General features: G+C 48.1%; 1 protein-coding gene across 1 annotated transcript in view; it reads right to left on the bottom strand.

The window, feature by feature from the left end:
- AKT3 (AKT serine/threonine kinase 3) overlaps positions 1–25622 on the bottom strand; it is a 336511-nt gene that overhangs the window by 151462 nt on the left and 159427 nt on the right. Inside the window, exon 4 of the mRNA XM_050950427.1 lies at positions 2122–2233. Within this exon, the coding sequence (XP_050806384.1) occupies positions 2122–2233 (112 nt within the window). The remainder of the gene's footprint in view (positions 1–2121; positions 2234–25622) is intronic.

Below are 25622 nucleotides of genomic sequence, written 5' to 3'. Positions count from 1 at the left end.
GCAAACTAAATATCTTAATGAGTCAAAGTATAGCTCAGGGTTTAGGGTAGATAGTATTATGCAATCCCTATAGAGTCTATGTTTCTTGATGGGCTTTTTAAAGGAATATCACTCAGAAACAAGAATTGCACAGTATAAGGCAATTTTGGGCTTTTAAAAAACAATCTAACTACATTTAAATGTGTGTGTATGTGTTTATGTATGTGTGTATATATATAAATAAAAACAAGACTGAAAGGAAAGCTTGTAGCTATGCAATTTCTAAAATAATGCCAAACCATGGTATTAATCTCCACTGGAAGTGGGCACTAAGAAATAACAAGGATCACAATACAGCTAAGTAATGATACACCTCCACCCCGATATAACACTGTCCTCGGGAGACAAAAAAAATCTTACCACATTATAGGTGAAACCGCATTATATCAAACTTGCTTTGATCCGCCAGAGCGCACAGCCCCTCCCCCTTGGAGCGCTGCTTTACCGCGTTATATCCAAACTCGTGTTATATCAAGTCGCTTTATATTGGGGTAGAGGTGTACTTACATGGCATCTCATCTCATGTCTCCTATACACTTGTCTTGCGAATGAAAAGTTTATTCTTATACTTAAATAAATGTGTATAGATCTACTTTAACAAGGAACTGTAATTATAACTGAAGATATAGTCATACAAAATTGCATTTTCTGACAAAACAAAAGATATCCTGGAATGAAAAGAAATTCAGAGCTACTGAGAGAAGAAAATGTGTTTCAAATTTGGTTTATGTTGCTGAAGATGTAACACTTCAAAGACATGTCATGACACAACTTTGGATAAGCAGAGCACATTCTTTCCCTTCAATTATAAAAAGTTCTTATCGTATACTTGACATGAATTAGGAATATTTTACAAAGGCTAATATATAAATTCTTAAAATAATTGCCCACAAATAATCATAGAATCATAGAATATCAGGGTTGGAAGGGACCTCAGGAGGTCATCTAGTCCAACACCCTGCTCAAAGCAGGACCAATTCCCAACTAAATCACCCCAACCAGGGCTTTGTCAAGCCTGACCTTAAAATCCTCTAAGGAAGGAGAGTCCACAACCTCCCTAGGTAACCCATTCCAGTGCTTCACCACCCTCCTCATGAAAAAGTTCTTCTTAATATCCAACCTAAACCTCTCCCACTGCAACTTGAGATCATTACTCCTTGTTCTGACATCAGGACCACTGAGACCAGTCCAGATCCATCTTCTTTCGAACCCCCTTTCAGGTAGTTCAAAGCAGCTATCAAATCCCCCCTTTCTTCTCTTCTGCAGAACAAACAATCCCAGTTCCATCAGCCTCTCCTCATAAGTCATGTGCTCCAGACCCCTAATCATTTTTGTTGCCCTCTGCTGGACTCTTTCCAATTTTTCCACATCCGTCTTGTAGTGTGGGGCCCAAAACTGGACACACTACTCCAGATGAGGCCTCATCATTGTTGAATAGAGGGGAATGATCACATCCCTCGATCTGCTGGCAATGCCCCTACTTATACAGCCCAAAAGGCCGTTAGCCTTCTTGGCAACAAGGGCACACTGTTGACTCATATCCAGCTTCTCGTCCACTGTAACCCCTAGGTCCTTTTCTGCAGAGCTGCTGCCTAGCCATTTGGTTCCTAGTCTGTAAGAGTGAATGGGATTCTTCCATCTTAAGTGCAGGACTCTGCACTTGTCCTTGCTGAACCTCATCAGATTTCTTTTGGCCCAATCCTCTAATTTGTCTAGGTCCCTCTGTATCCTATTCCTACCCTCCAGCGTATCTGCCACTCCTCCCAGTTTAGTGTTATCTGCAAACTTGCTGAGAGTGCAGCCCACGCCATCCTCCAGATCATTAATGAAGATATTGAACAAAACCGGCCCCAGGACCGACCCTTGGGGCACTCCGCTTGAAACCCGCTGCCAACTAGACGTGGAGCCTTTGATCACTACTCGTTGAGCCCCATGATCTAGCCAGCTTTCTATCCACCTTACAGTCCATTCATCCAGCCCATACTTCTTTAACTTGCCAGTAATCAAAATCAAGACTTGTGCCATACTGGTAGATGTGCTGAAACTTCTGACCAAAAATTTGGAAGACGTAACATTCCTCACCGTTCCTCCGGAGTATCTACATGAAATGTCCTCTCTATGACAGTTGTCCACTGAAGACATCTAATAATAAATGTATTTGGCTTCGGTCGCTCTGTTTTCATTAGCTGGCATTCTAAAAAGATATAAAGGACATTTTTTTCTTATAAGTGTTGCTATTATAATATGGGAAGAGCAAATAAAATTGTTTAGTTACATTATAGTTTATATACACATCCAGTATTTATAAGAAGCCATGGAATGAATTACCCAATGCTTAGCTGAAATTGGGGCATGGATGAAAGCTAGTTAGTTGCAGGCAACATTGAGATAATATTTCTGGGCTGGAGGAAACATCCAGAAGAGTTGATGGAATTTTATCAGTGTCTCATACAGGGAGAGTGATCTCTACTTGTACAACAGGTGTGCAACTTGAGGGTGGTGTTAGATCTTGGACTGCTCAAGGATGCTAAGGTAGTGCTTGTACCTAAAGGACCCTTTTCCATCTGCACCTGGCAAGATGAATGTGCTCTTTTTTCTACAATGCAAACGAAGCCACAATTATTCATGCTGTTGTCACTTTAAGATTAGATTGCTGTAGTGTGCTCTCCATGGGGATATACCTTAGGATCATTCAGAAGCTGAAGCTAACGGAATGTTGCAGACAACTTATAAAGAGCATATTGCGATCTGCACAGTCTTCTAATAAGCTTCCAGATGGAATTCAAGGTGTTGTTTTTAATATATAAAACCCTAAATGGTCTGGGAGAGACTAGCTTCTTTCCCCTGGTATTCTGACACAGTTAAGATTAGCAGAGGGGCTCAACATGGAGCTCCCTTAATATAAAGAGGGAACTGCTGGCAGGACAGTCTCTGTGAGTGGTCCTCTGTTTTGCAGCTTGCTCCCCCAACTCTGCCAGAGCCATATTTTTTATCTTTCAAGCATACTGTAAAGCCTATTTTTTTTCAGTTTGTTAAAGCAGCTGAGATTGCTGACAGTTGAGGTGCATATATTTATGCTGTAATTTTAAAATGCATAAGAGTTACCCAGAGCACTAGATAGGAAATTATCGATGTATTTTTAAAAACCGAATACATTAAACATAATAAAATAAATATTTGCAATATTGTATATATGAACATACATTAATTCACAAAACTATATTCACAAACATATATTCCTATATAATGAATGGTAAGTAGAAGTTTGCTTTTTCAAGTACATTTTTGAGAGAAGAGAGTTATGTTTAAGTTAAATTCTTCAAAATTTCTTAAGGAAGGAGTAAGTTCATCCAGATCTTCCCATGTATAACTGAAAATTAAGACAAAATAGATAAGGCATTTCAGAGAACGAGCTAGACGACAAGTTACCTTTTCCATACCTGGTGTTCTTTGAGATGTGTTGCTCACGTCTATTGAACAATAGGTGTGCATGCTCGCCACGTGCACCGGTGCCCGAAGTTTTTCCCCTAGCAGTACCCGTAGGATAGCGCCCTAGCGAACCCTGGGGTGCGCCTCCATGGCGCAGTATAAGGGGTACTGCGCAGTCCCCCCACCTTCAGTTCCTTCTTGCCAGACAACTCCAACAGAGGGGAAGGAGGGTGGGATGTGGAATAGACAGGAGCAACACATCTCAAAGAATACCAGTTACGGAAAAAGTAACTGTCTTTTCTTCTTCAAGTGATTGCTCATGTGTATTCCACAATAGGTGATTCCAAGCTGTATCTGTTGGAGGTGGGTAGGAGTTCACAAATTCTCAGGATGGAGCACAGCCCTGCCGAACCCGGCATCATCCCTGGTCTGGGAGACGATCACATAAAGCGAGGTGAACATGTGAACTGAAGACCATGTGGCAGCCCTACAAATGTCCTGAATGGGGACATGGGCCAAAAAGGCAGCTGACGGGTCATAACAGGTACGGATGCATGAAATGATCCAGTTGGAAAGCCGCCGAGCGGAGATCGGCCAACCTTTCAGGTGCTCAGCCGAGGAGATGAACAGTTGTGAGGACTTTCTGAATGGCTTAGTCCGCTCCAGGTAGAAAGTCAGATCTCATCTCAAATCTAGCATGTGGAGGCGGCACTCCTCACTCGATGCAGGGAGCATGGGGCAGAGGACTGGCAGAAAAATGTCCTGTCCCATGTGAGAGGTGGAGACCATTTTCGTGAGGAACGAAGGGTGTGGGCAGAGCTGGATCTTATCTTTATGAAACACCATGTACAGCCGCTCAGAGGTCAGGGCCCTGAGCTCTAAGACCTGCCTAACCGATGTGATGCCAACCAGGAAGGCCACCTTCCATGAGAAGTGTGACCAGGAGCATGTGACTAGCGGCTCAACCGGGGACCCCATGAGACAGGCCAACACCAGGTTTAAGTCCCACTGTGGGAAAAGGGGCCTAACATATGGGAAGAGGCGAGCTAACCCCTTAAGGGATCAGCCAGTAATTGCATGGGAGAATACCATGTGGCCCTGCACCAGCGGATGGAAGGCCGATATGGCTGTCAGGTACACCTTGACTGACGAGGACACCAAGCCCTGGGCTCTAAGGTGAGGGAGGTAGTCCAGAACAAGGATCGAGGTGGCCACTGGGAAAATGCCCCGCTCGTCCGCCCATCTGGAAAACTTTGCCAAGTAGGCTCGGCGTGTGGAGGGCTGCCTGCTTTCTAGGAGGACACAATGAACCCTGTCCAAGCATGTCCTTTCCTCCCTACCTAACCATTTAGCAGCCACGCCGTGATGTGGAGTGCCGCTAGGTTGAAGTGGAGGAGGCAGTCCTGGTCCTGGGAGAGCAGGTCCAGGCGGGATGACAACGGCCACAGTGGGGCAACTGCCAGGTCCGTGAGGGTCCTCCTGTACCAATGCTGCCTGGGCCATGCTGGGGAAATCAGAAGGACCCTGACCTTGTCTGTCTTTATCTTTTCCATGACCGTGTCGATTAGCGGGAATGGGGGAAAGGCATAGACAAACTTATCTGACCAAAACAGAAGGAAGGCATTGGAGATAGCGCCCCGTCCCAGCCTTCCCTAGAGCAGAACTGGGGACAGCAATGGTTCTGCCAAATCACGAACAGGTCCATCTGGGGAGTTCCCCACACTTGGAAAAGTCTGTGCACCACGTCTGGGTGGAGAGACTACTCGTGCTGAGAGGAGACATCCCTGCTCAAGCGATCTGCCCACGCATGCCAGGTTCCCGGCAGATGTCGTGGACTATACGAAGTCCCACAGCCTGAGGGCTTCATGATAAAGGGTAGAAGATTGGGCCCCACCTTGCCTGTTGACGTACAACATCAATGCCGTGTTGTCCATGAGGACCTTGACCACCTAGCCCGCCAAGTGCAAGCAGAAGGCCATACAAGCCAGCCGTGCTGCCCTGACTCCTTGATGTTTACGTGGAGGGTCAGATCCTGAACCGATCACAGACCTTGTGTCTTAACGTTTCCCACATGGGCCCTCCATCCCAGGTCCGACACATCGGACACCAAGTCCAGCAACAGGACCCTGCCCCTGAACAGGACCCACTGGAGCATGTTTCTCGGGGAGGACCACCAGCATAGGGAGGTGATCACTGGCTCGGGTACTGTGAAGACTTTGTCTATCCTGTCCCTGGCCTGGGAGAACTCCGAGGCCAATCAGAACTGGAGGGGCCTCATCCTGAGTCTGGAGTAGTGGACCACAAACGTGTACGCTGACATGTGACCCAAGAGCTGGAAGCACGCTCTGGCTGTTGTCACTGGAAACCTTGTGACCATGTCAGTGAGACCGTTCAGGGTCTCGAACCTGTCCAGTGGGAGGGAGGCTCTGGCCCACGAGGCTTTCAGGACCACCTCAATAAACTCTATGCGTTGAACCGGGACTAACGTGGACTTGGTGTTGTTTACCAACAGGCCCAAAGTGGTGAACATGGACAGAAGGAGCGCCACATGATCCTGCCCTTGTGACCAGGAGCTGCCCTTGATCAACCAGTCGTCCAGCTAGGGGAAGATCTGGACCCCCCGGCGCCTGAGGTAGGCCACCATCATTGATATACATTTCATGAATACCCTGGGGGCAGTGGACAGACCAAAAGGGAGGACCATAAATTGGTAGTGTTCCTGCCCCACCGTGAAACGGCAGAAGCGTCTGTGCCCCTCAAATATATGAACGTGGAAGTACACGTCCTGCAGATCGAGGGCAGCGTACCAGTCCCTGGAATCCAGGGAGGGAATGATGGAGGCCAGGGAGATCATGTGGAACTTGAGTTTCACCATGTATTGATTCAGGCCTCGCAGGTCCAAGGCAGGCCTGAGCCCCTCTTTGGCCTTCGGGATAAGGAAATAGCAGGAGTAGTACCCCATTGCCTTTGAACTCCCCGGGTACCACTTCCATCACTCCTAGGCCCAGAAGCCACTCCACCTCCTGCTCGAGCGGAGCATTGTGTGAGGGGTCCCCCAGGAGGGATGGGGGCGGGGGATGGTTGGGCGGGTAGGAAGTAAACTGGAGGGTGTAGCCCCTGGAGATGGTGTTGAGGACCCATCAGTCCGAGGTCAGCTGCGACGACTTTGGGAGGAAAGCACACAACCGATTGGAGAAGGGAAGTTTTATTGAGGGTGGATCCCTGATGAGAACTGGCAGGGTGCCTCCAGGCTTCCTGTCACAACCGCCCCACTTGCTTGCCCTTGGAGGACCCAGGCTGGGGTGGTAGGCCGAGACTGCCTCTGTGGGCACCTCATAGTCCCACAACTTCTTATAAGCAGTCTCGTATTTTGAGTGAGTGGGCTGAGCGGGAGTCTGCTGCGGCTTGAACTCAGGTTTAGCCAGAGCCAGAACATAGAGACCTAGAGTCTGGAGAGTCATGCGGGAGTCTTTCAAGCCATGTAGCTTTTTGTCCGTTTGTTCCGCAAACAGAGCTTTGCAGTCAAATGAGAGGTCCTGCAAGGAGGTCTGCACCTCGCTGAACAGCCCAGAAAGCAGGAGCCATTACACCCTTCTCATGGACCGCACGGCCATGTCTGCTGCATCCAAAGCCACCTGCAGGGTTGCCCTGGCAGCCACTGTATCCTCCTCCACCAGCACTTTGAACTCCTCCCTGTCCTGACGCCGGCACAGTACTTTGTGTGTCCACAGGCACCAGAGGGTCCACCACCTGGTGGGGCTTCGGGCACAGTGCCGAGGATATACGTCCCACTTACTCCATCCTCGGAGGTCTGGAGAGGAAGGCTTATGGTCCTTCTGAGGCTCTAGCCACCGGGAGCTGCATGGGGGGCCACGGTGCCCACTGCACCTGTTGTGGCACTGGTGGAGCCGGCTGTTCAGCCTGGCCCATCAATGGACGACTACGAAGGGAGGCTGGGAGGACAGACGACCTGCCACTGACCGAGGGGAGCCGCGGCATAGGTGCGATCCTGATGTGGAGGACTAGTATTGTTGGTAACAGCTGCTCCGCGATCAGCTCTGGCAGGCAGACCTGTGACGGCGATATGCTGGTGATCAGTGCCCAGAGTTGCAGCGATGGTGCCATGGTAGAGTCCTGGAGTGGTACGCCGAATGGGAACAACGTCTACGTTTGTGCCATAATGAACTGCGATAGCCCCTCCAAGACGGGGACCTTTGGCGACGTCTGCCTCAGTCCCGTCAGTGTTCGCTCCTCAAGACGGAGTGGTGCCAAGAGTCTCATTCAGATGGAACCCAATCAGACAGCCTAGTGGGTGTCAAGGGCGATCTCCGTGGACTTTGCCCTGAATGGTTGCTGGTAGGCGAACAGCATCAGGAATGTTCCCTCGCCTGAGGAAGCTACCAAGCCAGGGGTGACTACGGAGATCCCAGCAGTGGCTTGCCTCTGGAGCGCAGGGCCGATGTTGGCAGTGCTCCTGGTATCTGCATGGACCAAACATCCCGGGCTGCCTGCAGGGCCTCCGGTGTGGAGGGCATCCAGACATCCGGGAAGGCCTGCTCCAAATGGGCCAGGCTACTCCACTCAACTTGCGTTGGAAGCCTAGAGGGTGGTGGGCATCGAGGACTTTCTGATATTGGTCTAGCCTTTGTCCTGGGTTTACTCAGGTGCCGCAGCGAAGGTGGCCTCTTCCTATCCATCTTGGCGTGCCCAACAAGTTGATTGCACCGAAGGGTTGCTGTGCACTAACACCACAGTGCCCGGTGCCAACTCAGAGTGGCACACCAGAGCTGGGGTCAGCGCCGACTCCATCACAATAGCCTGGAGTCTAATGTCTCTTTCTCTCTTCATCCGAGGCTTGCAGGGATCGCTGAGATGGGTTTCCCCCAAACAGCGTAGACAGTCTGCATGTGGATCACTCACTGGCATAGATCACTTATAAGCATTGCATGACTTAAAACCCAGGGCACGGAGCATGCCCCGGACCTCTAGCTAAACTAAACTAACTAAACAATTAACTACCTACAGATACCATACACTGAACGAACAAGCAGTTTTGGGGATGAGCTACAGCAAAGCTGGAGCAGAGCAGTTCTGAAGCACCTTCACTGGCAGCAAGAAGGAACTGAGGGTGAAAGGAATGCACAGCACCCCTTATGGAGGCGTCACTCCAGGGGTCGCTGGGGCACTCCCCTACAGGTACTGCTAAGGGAAAAACTTCCAGCACCGGTGCACGGTGGCGAGCACACCTATTGTGGAATACACATGAGCAATAACTCAAAGACAAACAAGAAATTCCACAGAAAAATTACATAAAGATCACATTCTTAAGGACCCATAATTCAGGAAATATAAATTAACTCTTTACCTTTGCACTTAAGCATTAAGTTTTTAATATGTAATCACGCACTCTTTCTCAAACAACAACAACAAAAACATTTCTACGACTGTAGAGACACATCTTTTTAAAATGTTGTACATATATTCAAATATTGCGGTCAATGTCCACTTAAGTTTATTGACTGAGGTCAAAATCTCAAGAACTGATAATCATGTGCAATTTCCATTGACTTCAGCGCTGGATGGTGTTGTGCACTGACTCAAGATTTAGCCTTTAAATCCTTTACAATAATAAATATTTTTCCCGCACATTTTTTAATTATTTTTCAGCACTCATTCATGTTCTATACATTTAGACAGATATTTTCTCCAATTGCAAACACATGGTAATATACTAAATTACTATTCAGGCAGGGTTGGAGTTCACTCTATGTCTTATAAAGCACTGTTCATAATCTATAGTGCTATACAAATGTTTATTATTATTAAGAATAATAATAAATTTCAATTTTGACTTCTTACTAGGCTCTGCAATTAGCAAACAGTAGTTTGGAAGTAATTGTCATTACAGTTGGTCAATATTGGAACAATTTTCATTAGAAGTGCACTTGCCAAAATTTTTAATTTCAAAGAAAAATATTGGAAAATTAAAATTCAGAAATTTTGACCAGCTCTGGTTCTAATACTCTCCAAACATATGTAGAACTCTTATTTAAAACTAAAGTTTAAGATGCTAATTTAATGCCTTTTCTTCAAAAAAGGAAAACAGTTTTTGAAAAGCAGATTAACAACACACTTCAAAAATCAATGTTTTACCCATATTTCTCAAGCAGGTGAAAGCACTGAAGTTTACTGGCATCTGGCATACACACACACCTCATAAGCTATTGTATGCACATTTACTTGGGCAAGCAACATTCCTACTATGATTAGAAAATGAACAATGGCTCATTTGTTGACCTCTTCTTTTACTGACAGCTAATGAAAAATGTATGTAAAGATGAATGAGCGAGTACTATAATATAGAGTATTATAATTCTGTTCTACTAGCTACTGAAAAACTGTATTACACTTACAAAGAAAAAATAGTTTGGAAAGTGAAGTACAAAGCACAGAGGAATAAGTGAAGCTTGCTACCAAGAGCTGGCTCAGGATGCTCAAGCAATAGTTGGGTCACTACCAAGAGAAGAGAACAAGCCGCCACAATGTCTTCAAATTTGTTACTATACATAAACAAATGTAATTAAAAGGTTGAATCTCAATTCAAAACAGTTGGAAATCTAAATTACGATTCAAAAAGATGAGTAAGCCAGTAAACAGACTCAACTTTGTGTTCTTGTATGCTAGCCATCTATAATTTAGAATTACAAATTTTAATCCTAAATCTTCAGTGATGTTAGGATTCAAGATCAATCATGAAAGTTTTCTGACCTTTTAATACTAGGCAGGATACAACATCTCAGTGGAGACTAATGTTCAAAAGACTACAATACTAGATGAACAGAAATTGGCAATACAGTTTTAGAAAAAAAATGTATCTTTTCAGGCCATTTCTGATCCTTTATCTAAGATGGGGAAAAAATAAAGAGTTTAAAAAATACAAAGGACCTTTCTGAATTACTGAACTTACCTCCTTGAAATGAAAAGATGATGTAAAATGCCAAAGGTTAACTTTATTCATTATGGCTACAAAATGTTTGACACCTTCCAAATTATTAGGTAAACTACCATTTTCAAATAAAATGCTGCTGCTACCTAAATTAGATAGGTTAGTTAAACTTTCCTGAGCAACTCTAACTACAAGCTGTATTTCAAAATGTTCTGTTTACTTTACACCATTCTGAACCACAGATGACAAAGTTTGCTTGAAGCTGTAATTACTCTGTAAAACTGGGAAGCCAATTAGAGGGCCTGAAACCTGCCAGTTCAAAAAAAAAAAAAAAAAAGGCAGATCATCTGTTCAGATTTTATTAAAAAGTTTAGTCTGAATTCTATAACTTTAACCATTTAATCACCAGTTTTCTTCTCAATTACATTAATTCACCATAAAAGCTAAAAAGAACACTAAATGGTCATCATGATTATTTCACATATACAAGGTTCCGACAGCAACATAATTTGTTGATGTGGCTGGACAGGTAGATTTTTTTTAAAAAAAGAGAGAGGAGAAGATTATATTAAACACACAAATAAATCTGACAATTTTCTTGGTTAATTTAGTGCTCATGAAACTGAGGTATTCATAGCAATAACCTGAGCCAGATATAACACTGTCCCCAGAGCTCTTCTTATGCATCTCAACCCTAAAATGCCATCCTCAAATCATTTCAGCCATAGGTCCCTCTTCAGCAGAAACTGAAAACTACAGTATGCCAAGCTGGTGAAGGTTATATGAGATAGACAAATGTCCATTAGCTTTAAGGATGAGACAAGCAACCTATTTTAATTGGTGACCCATGTCAAGATTGAAACCCAAGTCTCCGAAGCTAAATGATACCATACTAATTGCATACCTAACATTCACATGCTAATATGAAAAAATCCCCAAAAGAGAATCAGACCCTAGAATACTAACTGTGGACCACTGAGAGCAAATCCTTTCTAAAGCTCTTTAGTGCCATACAATACAGCTGGAAGGAAATACAATTCTTCTCCTCCCCACCTGCTCAAACTCCCAAAAAAGAAGTACTGTCTTGTGTTTGTGTGATGTTAATACCATGTTCATATATACAATGGAGAAATAGTTTATGCTACTAGAAATATCCTTTCCCATTGTCCATCTCCACTTCCCCTACAATATTGGTAAATTAACTGGTATTTTAGCTTACCTAACAAACGTTAGCTATATACATTAGACCTGAGTAGGAACTACCATAGTTTACTTGTGCACAATGTACTCATAGTTATAATAGGGGCCATCACTCAAAGGAGACCCTTAGTGCACACATAGTCAGGTACAAATGCATATAACCTGGAAGGGAAAACCCATAAAAGAAACGTACTGATAACTGCTGTTCTTTGAGAAATGTCTCTGTGCATCCCCACGTGTGGAATATGGTACTCCCTGGTGTTGATGCAAGGAACCTCTACCAAAACTGTGTCTGTTGGGGTGCACAATGCCCCCAAGTGACATTAATGACTGAGGTCTGAGTATATATAAAGGGAGCGGAGTCCCTACCAATGTCAGTTCATTCTCCTGAATTGCTGAGTCCCAAAGCATGACAGGAAGCCTGAAAAAGAGAAGATGTGTGGAAAATGTGAATGCACGGAGGAGACTCCTGAAGAACAACAATTACCAGTAAGTTCCTTCCTTTCTTCTTCCAGGACCTCTGTGCATTCCCACTTGAGAGAAGGTAGCAAGCTGTACCACTTGTAGAGGACAAAAAGCGAGCACTCCCTGCTTGAACATGGCATCTGAACAAGAGCAAAGTTTAGAGGCTTAAGGGTATGGATGGGTACAAGAGGCATAATATTTAACACAGGTACAAACTGAATTTTTATATGCCCTTCCGCATCTCTCCATTGTAGGTTTCCATCATAGATATGCCACAAAGGAAGTTGTGGCTCGTGTAGAATGGACTCTAATTCCATTTGGAAGGGACATTTGCTTTAGCATAACACAAGCAAATGCAGGAAATGACTCTCAGTGACTAGAACGTGGATAGTCAGGTTTAATTGTTGGAGCAGGTATCAGGCCTTGTGGTTAGAGCAGTGACCAGGATGTGGGCAGTGGAGTCTAGTGGTTAGAGCAGGCATCAGTAGCTAGGGTCAGAACCAAAGTCAGAGGCTAGATCCCAGAGCCAAGCATCAGAGCTGGAAACAGGAGTCAGAACCCAGTGTCAGAACTAGGTTACCCAGAGTTACACAAGGTAGGGGCAGGGCTGGGAAGAAGCAGGCACAGGCTAAAACAGCTATGGTTGAATGCTTTGAGCAGCTGCTGCTGGGCTTAAGAGTCAGTCTGACTCTTCCAACCAATCAGAAGGTATAGCCAATTAGGTATTAGCTTTCCAAGGACTACATTTAAATCCCTCACTGGTGTAGGTTCTTTATCAGAAGGAAAGGCATGGATTTGTCCCTTGAGAAACCTAGTTGGTGTGGTGTGGAAAAACCCTGGATAACAGGCTGAAATAGCAGTTTGGCATATGTTCTAGTATGCAATAGAGGCCATCCTCCAGCCTGAATGTTTCCACTTTTATTTTTAGTCCTGCAGTCCAAGTCCCAGAAACCCAAGTCAGCTGACCTGGGCCCTGAGACTAGGTGCCAGGGATTTTTTTTAACTGCAGCGTAGATATACCCACAGGGGGCAGACTCCAGCCATAAGCCTTTACCAACTGTTGAGCATAAAGATGTCCATAACACTATTGTGCTGCAGGTTTTCTGGATAAGACGGTTACTCTCCTTTGTAACTGTTGTTCTTCGAGATGTGGTGCTCATATCCATTCCAGTTAGGTGTGCGCGCCGCGCGTGCACGTCTGCCGGAAACTTTTTACCCTAGCAACTCCAGTGGGCCGGCAGGTCGCCCCCTAGAGTGGCGCCGCCATGGCGTTTGATATATACGCCTGCCGGCCCGCCCGCTCCTCAGTTCCTTCTTGCCGGCTACTCCGACAGTGGGGAAGGAGGGCGGGTGTGGAATGGATATGAGCAACACATCTCGAAGAACAACAGTTACAAAGGTGAGTAACCGTCTTTTCTTCTTCGAGTGATTGCTCATATCCATTCCAGTTAGGTGAATCCCAAGCCTTACCTAGGCGGTGGGGTCGGAGTGAGAAGTCGCGTCATGGAGCACTGCTGAGTCGAAGGCCGCGTCATCTCTGGACTGCTGGACCAGGGCGTAATGGGAAGCGAAAGTGTGGACCGATGACCAGGTCGCCGCCCTACAGATGTCTTGGATCGGCACTCGGGCAAGGAAAGCCAGTGATGACACCTGCGCCCTGGTAGAGTGTGCAGTCACACGGCCCGTAGGGATGTGAGCCAAGTCATAACAGGTTCTGATACAGGATGTTACCCACGAGGATATCCTCTGCGAGGAAATAGGAAGGCCCTTGACACGGTCCGCTATCGCCACGAAGAGTTGGGGGGACTTGCGGAACGGTTTGGTCCTCTCCACATAAAACGCTAGTGCCCGACGGACATCCAGCGAGTGGAGTTGTTGCTCCCTGCGGGACGAATGGGGCTTGGGAAAAAGATGGGAAGGAAGATCTCCTGGTTAATGTGAAAGGCTGAGACCACCTTAGGGAGAAAGGCAGGGTGTGGTCTCAGCTGCACTTTGTCCTTATGGAAGACCGTATACGGGGGGTCTACCGTGAGAGCCCGGAGTTCTGACACCCGTCTAGCTGAGGTGATGGCCACTAGAAAGGCGGTCTTCCAGGAGAGGTAGAGCAGGGAGCAAGTCGCTAACGGCTCAAATGGAGGGCCCATGAGCCGAGCCAGAACGAGGTTGAGATCTCATGAAGGGGCAGGGGGACGGACCTGTGGGTAGAGACGTTCCAGCCCCTTCAGGAATCTTGCCACCATAGGGTGGGAGAAGACAGAACGGCCATCTCCTCCCGGATGAAAGGTGGAGATGGCCGCTAGGTGAACCCGAAGGGACGATATCGCCAGACCCTGGACCTAGAGGGACTAGATGTAGTTCAGAATATTGGCGATGGAAACCTCCATAGGGAGAAAACCCTTCTCCGAGCACCAGCAGGAAAAACGCTTCCACTTGGCTGAATACGTAGCTCTAGTGGAAGGCTTCCTACTGCCCAGGAGAACCTCCCGAACCGGGGTAGAGCAGCGTAACTCGGAGCTGGTCAGCCACGCAGGAGCCACGTCGTGAGATACAGAGACCGAAGGTCCGGGTGACAGAGTCTGCCGTGGTCCTGGCTGATCAGATCCAGGTGAAGGGGCAGGGGAACTGGGTTGGTTATTGAGAGGTCCAGCAACATGGGGTACCATTGTTGCCTGGGCCACACTGTGGCCATCAGAATCACACGAGCCCTGTCCCTGCGCACCTTGAGGAGGACCTTGTGGACCAGCGGAAACGGAGGGAACGCATAAAACAGATGGGTCGCCCATGGGATAAGGAAGGCGTCCGCTAATGACCCGGGCTCCCGACCCTGAAAGGAGCAGAATGCCTGGCATTTCCTGTTCTCCCTGGACGCGAAGAGGTCCATCCAGGGACGACCCCACCTCTGGAAGAGTGAGAGGGCGACATCCGGGCGAAGGGACCACTCGTGTGAGCGGAAGGATCTGCTCAGGCGATCCGCCAGTGTGTTTCGTACTCCAGGTAGGTAGGAGGCCGTGAGGTGAATGGCATGGGCTATACAAAATTCCCAGAGCCGCGTCGCCTCCTGACATAGAGGAGAGGATCTGGTGCCGCCCTGCTTGTTGATACAGTACATGGTCGTCGTGTTGTCGGTGAACACCGCGACACAGCGACCTTGAAGGTGATGGACGAACGCTTGACAAGCAAGACGGACCGCTCTCAACTCCCGTATGTTGATGTGAAGGTCCAGTTCCTGGGGGGACCACAGGCCCTGAGTCCTCAGGGTTCCGCTGTGCGCCCCCCAGCCCAGATCTGAGACGTCCGTCGTCAGGGATGCCGAGGGTTGGGGCGGATGGAATGGGAGCCCTGCACACACGACGGACTGGTCTAGCCACCACCGGAGGGAGTCCAGTACCCCCTGGGGAATGGTGACAAGTGTGTCTAACGAATGTCTGGCCGGCCAGTACTGCGCGATGAGCCAAGATTGGAGAGGCCTCATGCGGAGTCGAGCATACGCTGTCACGAACGTACAGGCCATCATATGGCCCAGGAGGGTCAGACGTGTTCTTATGGAGGTCAGGGGGGCCGCCTGCAAGCGCAGAATGATGGCCGATAGCGACTGGAACCTGGGCAATGGTAGCAAGGCCCTGGCCAAGGTGGAATCCAGAACGGCCCCGATGAACTCTATCCTCTGCGTGGGGAGCAGAGTGGACTTGTCCATGTTGACAATGAGGCCTAGGGCAGCAAAGAGGTTGCTGATCCTGCGGACATGGTCGCGGACCTGCAGCTCTGATGTGCCTCGGACCAACCAGTCGTCGAGGTAGGGGAACACGTGAATGAGGCTGCGCCGAAGATGTGCGACGACGACTGCCATGCATTTCGTGAATACCCTCGGGGCCGCAGAAAGGCCAAATGGGAGGACCGCAAATTGATAATGCTTGCGGTCGACCATGAAGCGAAGGAAACGCCTGTGCTGTGGAAATATGGCGATATGAAAGTAAGCGTCCTGCATGTCGAGGGCGGCGTACCAGTCTCCAGGATCCAGCGATGGGATGATCGTCCCCAGGGATACCATGCGGAACTTCAACTTCACCATATGCTTGTTGAGTTCTCGCAGGTCGAGGATAGGCCTGAGGCCTCCCTTGGCCTTGGGGATCCGAAAGTAACGGGAATAAAGCCCCTTGCCCTTCTCGCTCTCTGGAACCTCCTCTATGGCTCCCTTGTCAAGGAGCGTCTGTACCTCCTGACGGAGGAATTGCTCGTGAGAGGGGTCCCTGAAGAGGGACGAGGGTGGGGGGTGAGGGGAGGGGCGATGAAAACTGCAGGCGGTAACCGGCCTGGACAGTGCATAAGACCCAGCGGTCTGATGTTATTAGGGTCCACGCCTGGAGGAAAAACGAAAGACGGTTGGAAAACTGTGGGGAAGGATCCGAAGGGGAAACTGGTACTGCGCCCTCGGGCGCACCTTCAAAATGAAGGCTTGGGTCCGGGTGGGGCCTTGGAGGAGTCTTGGTTCTGCCCCCCTTGGCCACCCGACTGTCTGCGCCTACTGTTCCTGCCCCGGCGCCTATTAAGGTCCTGCCGTGGGCGGAACTGGGGATACGGCCGGAGTTGTTGCTGCTGGTTCTGCGGCCGGAAGGGTCTGCGCTGCATCATGGGCGCATGCATCCCCAAAGAGCGCATGATGACGTGATTGTCTTTAAGGCTCTTTAGCCTGGGGTCTGTCTTGTCTGAAAACAGGCCCTGGCCTTCGAAGGGGAGGTCCTGGATGGTATACTGGAGCTCCGGTGGAAGGCCAGAGACCTGAAGCCAGGATATGCGGCGCATCGTAAGCCCTGAGGCAAGGGTCCGAGCGGCCGAGTCTGCGGCGTCCAATGAGGCCTGCAGCGAGGTCCTTGCGACCTTCTTGCCCTCGTCAAGAATCGCCGCAAATTCTTGACGTGCCTCCTGCGGCAACAGCTCCTTAAACTTGTTCGCCGCTACCCAGGAGTTAAACGAGTAGCGGCTAAGGAGGGCCTGTTGATTGGAGACCCTGAGCTGTAGCGCCCCTGCCGAATAGACTTTACGGCCTAGGAGGTCCATCCGCCTCACCTCCTTACATTTGGGCGCTGGGGCCTCTTGTCCATGGAGCTCCCTCTCGTTCACCGACTGTACCACGAGGGAGCACGGTGTCGGGTGGACGTGCAGGAATTCATAGCCCTTAGAGGGGGCCATGTACTTTCTCTCCACGCCTCGTGCGGTAGGAGGGATGGAGGCCAGTGACTGCCAGATAGTGGTGGCATTGGCCTGAATGGTCCTAATGAAAGGCAGGGCAACCCTGGTGGGAGCATCTGCGGAGAGGATGCTGACCACTGGATCCTCGATCTCAGCAACCTCCTCCGCTTGTAAATTTAAGTTTTGCGCCACGCGCCTCAGGAGGTCCTGATGTGCCCTGAGGTCGAGAGGGGGAGGGCTGGAGGACGAGGTGCCTGCCACTGCCTCGTCAGGGGAAGATGACGAGGAGACTCCTGGCAGCAGAGCGTTCGCAGGGGGTTCCGTCTGGACCAGGCCCTCCAGCTGCGGAGGGAGCTCTGGGTCCTGGTGGCTGGACCTGTCCTCGCCTTCCGGAGAGGGAGGGGGGCGAGACAGCGTTTACTCTGGTGGTCTTCGGTCCGCCGCAGGCCGGGGAGAAGTATGTTGCGGACCCTGGGCTTGATGGTACGCCCAGGGAGTCCAAAACCCCCACTGCTGTGGCCCTTGGTCCTTGAGGTGGAGGGTCCTGGAAGAGGGCCGCGTGTCTGTTCAGGCCCAGCGTATAAAAGCTGTCTGCCTGAGAGGAGACCGATGGCTGCCTCGAAGGCCATGGAGGTGCCAAACTCGGCTGATAGGCCTCCCTCAGTCCCGACGCCGACGATCCTCTCGGTGCTGAGGATCGGTACCGGAAGCCATACCGGTGCCGGGACCGGGATCGGTCTGGTACTCGATGCCGGGATCCGGACCGGGACCTGCCTCCAGCTCGGTGCCGGGATTGGGACCGCGATCTACGTCCGATGCAGTGCCGGGATGGCGCTGGGGACCGGGACCTACCACCGACGCGGTGCCGGGAGGTTGACCGGGACCGGGACCTGCCACCGACACGGTGCCGGGAGGTCGACCGGGGAGTTGATCGCCGACGCGAACGGCTCCTAGAGTCCCGGTGCCGGTATGGAGAAGAGCCAGACCGGGACCGTACCGACGTCGACCTGCACCGCGAGTGCGACCGGTGCCACCTAGGAGAGCGGTGCCAGGACTGCGAGCGGCGCCGAGAGCGCAAGCATCCACATCGTCGGGGCCTCGAAGGCGATCAATGCCTGGATTCCAGAGACAGCGCTCTCAACGTCGGCTTGCCTCTGGACATGACCCGCACCAGGGGTACCGGGGGTTGAGGATGGGATGGCTCAGTTAGAGCTATCAAGTCCCGCGCCGAAGCGAAGGTCTCCGGCGTGGACGGGACTAATGGCTCGATCCCAGATCTTAAGGGGGAGCTCGGAGGGGCCGGACTCGAAGGACCTTCCGGGCCCGGAGTCGACGGCAACCTTGCAGGCGGTGCCGCAGCAGAGGTAGGTGTCGGGCGCTCCACTCGAGCCTGTCGAGATGATGTCGCAGACGTCGAGGGTCTTTGATCGGATCCCGGTGCCGGGGATGGGCGGTGCCGGGGTGTCTTTCCGGTGCCGGCGCGGTCCGGTGCCGGTGTAGAGGTGGCCAGCTGCGCTGACGGTACCGGATTCAGTGCCGCTTCCATCAAGAGAGTCCGCAGTCTTTGATCTCTCTCTTTCTTTGTTCGAGGCTTAAAGGCCTTGCAGATGCGACACTTCTCGGCGATATGCGATTCCCCGAGGCACTTCAGGCACGCGTCATGGGGATCGCTAGTTGGCATCGGCCTCTTGCAGGCCGAGCACTGCTTGAAGCCCGGCGAACCAGGCATGGGCCCGGTGCCGGGCGCCGGGAAGGGCAACGGCCCAACCCGCGAATAAGTTCTATAAACTATATACAATAACTACTAATTACTATACAACTCTAACTGTATTCTTAAACTATTTACAACTACAACCATTGACAGTAATGAAGGAGAGCTAGGGACGTGGAGGACAGCAAGCCGCACTCCACAGTTCCAGCAACCGACACGGCGGTAAGCAGGAACTGAGGAGCGGGCGGGCCGGCAGGGGTATATATCAAGCGCCATGGCGGCGCCACTCTAGGGGGCGACCTGCCGGCCCACTGGAGTTGCTAGAGTATAAAGTTTCCGGCAGACGTGCATGCACGGCGCGCACACCTAACTGGAATGGATATGAGCAATCACTCGAAGAAGAAAGGACAGACCTCAATGACTCTTGCACCACAGCTAAGGTCAGGACCCATTAGAAGCCAATCATCCAGACCTCCAGGTGCCTTGATGGAAAATTAAGATGAGAATTTTCTCTGTTGCTTGGTATAGGAAGTCTATAGATTGGAGTAGGTGGTACGAGGGCTCCCAAGGGAGTTGTAACAAATTGGTGTACCAGTGTTGTCTTGGCCACACCAATGCTATCCACAGAACTTTTATCCTGTCCCTTTGGATCTTCTGTATACCCTAAGAGTATGGGCAAGAGTGCATATGGAAAGTCACCGGACCAGTGCAATAGGACAGTATTGGTGAGGCCTTGTCCCTGCCCACTCTGGATCACAGTAGGTAGCATTTAGTGTTCTCTCTAGTGACAAAGAGACATATTTCAGGAGTTCATCACCTGCTGAACAAATGCTGAGCCACCATCTTATTCAAAGACCATTTGCATTGGCCCTGATTCAGCATCCTCAAACAGTCTGCTTGGATACTCTGTATTCTTGGCATGTGTAGGGCTACAGGTTATACATAATGGTGGATGCCCCAGTGCCAGAGTTTCATCACTTTCTGGCAAAATATGGGGGAATAAGCACCCCCTTGTTTGTTCAGATAATGCATGTCAGTAATGTTATTGGTTAGGATCTGAACTATTTTCCCTGAGACAAAGGGCAGGAATGATATTAGTGTCAGTGTATGACCCAAAGTTCCTGGACGTTAAAATGAAGTATGGAGTCTTGCAAATTCAACAAACCCTGAATTTGTGACTCCTGAAAGTGAGCTCCCTAGCCAAACATGGGTGCATCTGCTGAGACCACCAGTGCCTGGAACCAAGGGCTGAACTGTACTCCCCTACTAGTGCATTCTCTCTGTACTTCAACCAGGAGAATTTCTGTAGCATCCCTGGTGGAATGGTCACATGCCTCTGTAGCCTGTCCATGTCTGGGGTGCATACTTGTGCCAGCCAGTGCTGTAAAGGTCTTATGGGGAATCTTGTATGAAGTGTCACAAACAATTCCCATGAAAAACCCTGTCCTTTGGCATGCTTGTGTCGGATGTACAGAACTGTAGCACGTGGAAAAATTGCTCCTCTTGGAAGAATGCTGAGCCTACAGTCAAGTACACTGTCTCACTTATAAATGTTATCTTTTGACATGATTTCCCCTAGTTGATTTCCAGCCCTAGCCTATGAAACAGCTAGCACATTAGACCTACTGAATGAAGTGAACTGGCCTTAAGAAGCCAGTTGTCCGAAGTTGCATCCTTTGGGATTTTTTTAGATGTGCTGCTGCTACATCCAGCATTTTGTGAATACCCTTGGTGCAATTAATTATTGTTGTTGTCATTCTGCATACATCAGAAATTATGCTGATATCTTTATCTTGTGAGAACTGTGGACTAAAACCATCAATCTGCAAATGGTATTCCTTTCCTCATTGAAGGCACATGTAGCTTGATATCGAGGAAGGGATTACAGTCTGTGCCTGCATAATCTGCTACTGTTTACGACTTAGCCTCTGTGCCTCAAGAGCTATATGGGAATTAATCTCAAATTGAATAACCCCATCATTGACTGCTGCTCTATCTATGCTGATGACTCTCAGGTGTCAACATCAATACTGCACTGCTTCAACTCATGCTTCAGTGAGTCCTTGAATTGTTTCTTCTCAACACCTCATGCGCAGTTACCCACTTTCAATTCACCATACAGCAACTGCTTTGGCATTCTGGTGTCATCCATCCTCAACACATGACCAGCCCAGCATAACTGTGATGCAATGAGTATGGCTTCGATCTCGGAGTGGCTGCATTCCAGAACAATCAAAAGGTCAAAGGGAAGAACTCTATATGCAGAACAACAGGTATTTCTCATTCCGGTCTGCATCCCTCTTTGTCCACAGTCTACTTGAGAGGTGGTCATGCTCTTTGATTTTTTACACAGCTACTGTATGCGTCAGGGAATTAGCACTAAGATGTTAGATGAAGTAAAAAAAAAGTCCTGAGTATTGATCCGGTACATCCTGTTGCCCCTGCCCCTCTCTAGCTGGATCAAGCAGCCCCCTATGGATAGGCCAGGAAATACTATCCTTTGGTTTCAACTTCAAGATGTCAAATAAAGGATCCCAATTTTCAACTGGAATCTCAGCAGCACCCAGCTAGAGTGGGAAAACCATCCTGGTTCAACAGTTCCTGGAACTGTTGATGCAGTGAGGAAACCACTGAAGTCACAATGTTCTCATCTGGTGACATTCCATAGATTGGGATGTCATCCACTGGGATGTCATTGGCACCATCACCTATGTCTGTGCAAACAAACCCCAAGTATATTTGGGATTGTGAGTCTTCAGTTTTCTAGAGATTGTCAGTATGGTGGCAAAGCAGGTGGCAGAGCCAATGAGGGTGGGAGTATCGGTAGTGCCAGTGCTTTAGATGGGAACACTGATTGAACAGGTGGCAGTGTAGGCAGAGCCAAGGCCAAAAGGAGCAGGCATTCATATTGGGGGGCCAAGTAGGATGCTAACAGGGCCAAGTATTGTGCCAGTGGGATTGGACATTATGGCAGAAGATAAGACTGTGATGCTGAAAGCAAAGTCAATAGACGCAGGAGTGGCAAGTATGCTGGTGCCAACCATGATAGATCCAAGTAACTCAACCAGGTAGATCAACCATGGCCCTTAATGTGTCCTGTAGTGCAGGCCACAACAGGCATCGCACAAAGTTGTGTGGAGTATCTATTTGGTTACAGGGACAAAGAGATGACAGTGGGATGAGATGGTAAAGTTGAGATAGACTGAAAAGGTCCCCAACACCCTTTCTTCAAAAGGGTTTCAAATGGATCCTGAAAATCAAAGGTAAGGTTTGGTGCCAAAAGCAGAAATTCAATGGTCCAATGTAGTGGGTGATCCTCTTGTCTTGGCAATGCCAGAGACATAAATGGGATGCGCACTGGACAATGAGCTCTTGTGTTGCCCAGGTGCTTAGGAGGGTCAAGGTGCCTTCCCGGGAAGTGATGTCTTTTCTGATTGTCTCATTCAAGTTGATGCGTGATTCTTCTCTTCAATGCTCCAATGCTGGAGTACCCAATGCCAATGAAGAGTGAAAAATAGATGGTGCCACATCCTTTTTAGTATAGTGAACGTGGAGCACTGTGAGCCTTGAGAAGCTGTTGCCAATTATTTTTGGTACCAAGAAGGATTCTTGAGACTGCAAAGGTGTGGAAAATGGCAACTGAGGTAAGTGTTTTCAAGATCCAGTGCTAGAGCCTTCCTTGGATGTCGGTGTCAAAAGTGGTGCTGACTTGGAAGTTCAGTCATGAGGCTTAGACCATTTAGTTGGCTTTGGTGCTGAAGCAGATCTTTGAGGGCCATGTTATCAACCTGGTCAACCAGTGACATGGCTGGAGGTTTTAGGATTCCACTAGTTAGATACACTCTCAGTCTAAGGTGCTGGTCTCAGGGTAGATTCTAAATATAAACGGCTAACAGACTGAGTGCTGTATTCAGGTGTGGGCCTCACCCAAATACATCCCGCAGTGAATGCATGTTCACTTACAAAAAACTTAATTAAACTGGACTAAAGGTTGTTGCGGTATACTACAAATACCAGTAATGGCTTTTTTCTGTCATTATGTTGCCACTCCAGTATTAAAAAATCATGAGTCAAGCCCCCATTTGTGCTAAAAAAAATGAGAAGATTAAAACATTTCATGTTCTTTTTATACGCTTCCTTGGTTTTATATATTTGCCTCATATTTTTGAGATTTTTCAGCAACAAAGAGGGCTTGAATTTTTTTTAAATTAAAGCTGGCATTCTCAGGTATTCACATGATTCCAAGGGCTCAAGCACTGGGGAAAACACCAAATAGCATGAGACTCACCAAAAAAAAAAAAAAAAAAAAATCATGAGAGTTGGGAACACTGCAATACCTTTCTGGAAAATGGACCCGAAAAAACTCAAACTACAGAATGCTCAGTTAAGGTCTCAATAGATATCCCTGGGAAAAAATGTTTTTACAAGAAACAACAAATGACAAACTTATGAAAACCAAAAACTGCACAGTAAAGACAGCATTTCCCATACAAGATACCTACAGACCTTAAATGTTCCTTTGAGGGTAGGCAATAGAGAGGTGCTGTGATATTCCCATTCCCTATCACCAGACCAGTTTAGGACTCCTATTCATATGCACCAATGGGATCCTCAGTGTGGCCTTTTTAGCAAAACTAATATGGAAAGCAATGATCATACTAGACATATTTTTCTATCTCTTCTTGTTTCAGCTGCACAGGCACAACAGAAGATCAAGCAACATATCAGGTATTTCCTAAAGGTAGGAGCTATGCTGACTCACAGCTAGACAGTGCCTCACTTTACAAAGCCAAAAGCAAACTAAAAACTTTTTATTTTCAAGTAACAGAACTTGTTCTTGCTGCCACTAGATCACAATGGAAATAATCCAAAAATATCAGGCTAATGTCTCCCTTTCAGGCTAATGTCTCCCTTTCCAATCATTTTTCCCCTCAAAAAATTTATTAAGAAAGGTAATTTTGAGTGGCCTTTGTGATGGGGCTAGGCCAGATGGCTACAGTAAAGTACTGAGAAACAGGTATGTTAGCCCCAGGCTAAACAAATCCCTAGGACCTGGTAACCAAATGGCAGTTGCTCCAGGTTAATCAAAGCACCTGGGGCCAATTAAGATCTTTCTAGAAGGCAGTGGAGATAGCTACTTTAATTAGAACACCTGCAGCCAATCAAGGCAGGCTAATCAGGGCACCTGGGTTTAAAAAGGAGCTCACTCCAGTCAGGCAGGGAGGAGCCAGAGGAGAAGGAGCATGTGTGAGGAGCTGGAAGCAAGAGGGCAAGGAACTGAGAGTGAACTGCTGGAGGACTGAGGAGGACAAGCATTATCAGACAGCAGGAGGAAGGTCCTGTGGTGAGGATAAAGAAGGTGTTTGGAGGAGGCCATGGGGAAGTAGCCCAAGGAGGTGTAACTGTCATGCAGCTGTTACAGGAGGCACTGTAGACAGCTGTAATCCACAGGGCTATGGGCTGGAACCCAGAGCAGAGGGCAGGCCCGGGTTCCCCTCAAACCGCCCAACTCCTGATCAGACACAGGAGGAGCTGACCCAGACTGTGGGTTCCACAAGAGCGGAAGATCACTGAGGTGAGCAAATCCGCCAACAAGCACAGGACCCACCAAGGTAGAGGAAGAACTTTGTCACACCTTGTATCTTAGGGATGTATTGACAAAATGAATCCAAATTTGTACCACCAGTCCCTGAACAGGTATGCCAGTTTTAGAGCTGATCTAATTATTCAAGTGCATTTTAGAGAGATTTTAAAATTGGTCTTCAAACTTTGTTGCAACTTTACCTATGGAATTGCTAGCATATAACAGCATGTCTAATGCTCAGTTCCCTTAGACCTAAATTAATCCAGTTGCTTAAAATAAAAAAATAATTTTTCATATCATTCCTTTATTGGGAATTCAAAAGACGACAAAGTTCACTGCTGGAACCTTTTGTATCTCATCTTTTCAATATCTTAAAATCATATCAATGATAAGTACCCTCTGACCTACTGTAAGCTTAAAATTTAAGAAGAGCAATACCACTTCTCCATTTAGAAGGTAGTATGTCCTTTCAGAATTAATCCCTAATCCTTCTGCATTATTTAGAGGGAAAACTGTCATTAAAAGGTATCTGATACTCATTATTAGAACGTATCTTCACTTTAACCATCTTTTTTAAAGACAAGAAAAAGCTCCACTGCAGAGTGCCTTGCAAGTACAATCTTTCAAGGTATCAAAGGTAAAATCCACTTGCTATCACTTTTGGCCAAAACTCAAAGGTTCCTGTGAAGGGATATTTCTCCCCAATTACTCTTTAGATAAAAACAGAGGATGAAAGCCAGTTTTTAAGGATATCTAGTTACAAACATGCTGTGTGATTACTCGCATATTCATTGCATTTCCAAAAAGTAATTTTTATCAGTGGGTCCCTGAAAGAGCACAAAGCACTTATGGCAGCCAAAGGGTGCAGTAGTTTACACAAAGTGACATTAGAATAAGCTTTCGTTTTTGTTTACACAACACTGAATCTGTTAATAATGATAAGCCACTGATATTCTGTGGAAAAAGCATCTTCTCATTCTCTCTTTGCTAGCCAGGCACTTCTCTCTCCTCTTTCTTTCTTTCTGTCAGCATGGTGGTAAAGTAAAACTTTTTGGTATCAT

This window comes from Gopherus flavomarginatus, chromosome 4 (genome assembly GCF_025201925.1).
Source record: "Gopherus flavomarginatus isolate rGopFla2 chromosome 4, rGopFla2.mat.asm, whole genome shotgun sequence".
Classification (NCBI taxonomy): domain Eukaryota; kingdom Metazoa; phylum Chordata; order Testudines; family Testudinidae; genus Gopherus; species Gopherus flavomarginatus.
This window is presented reverse-complemented; position numbering and strand designations above follow the sequence as displayed.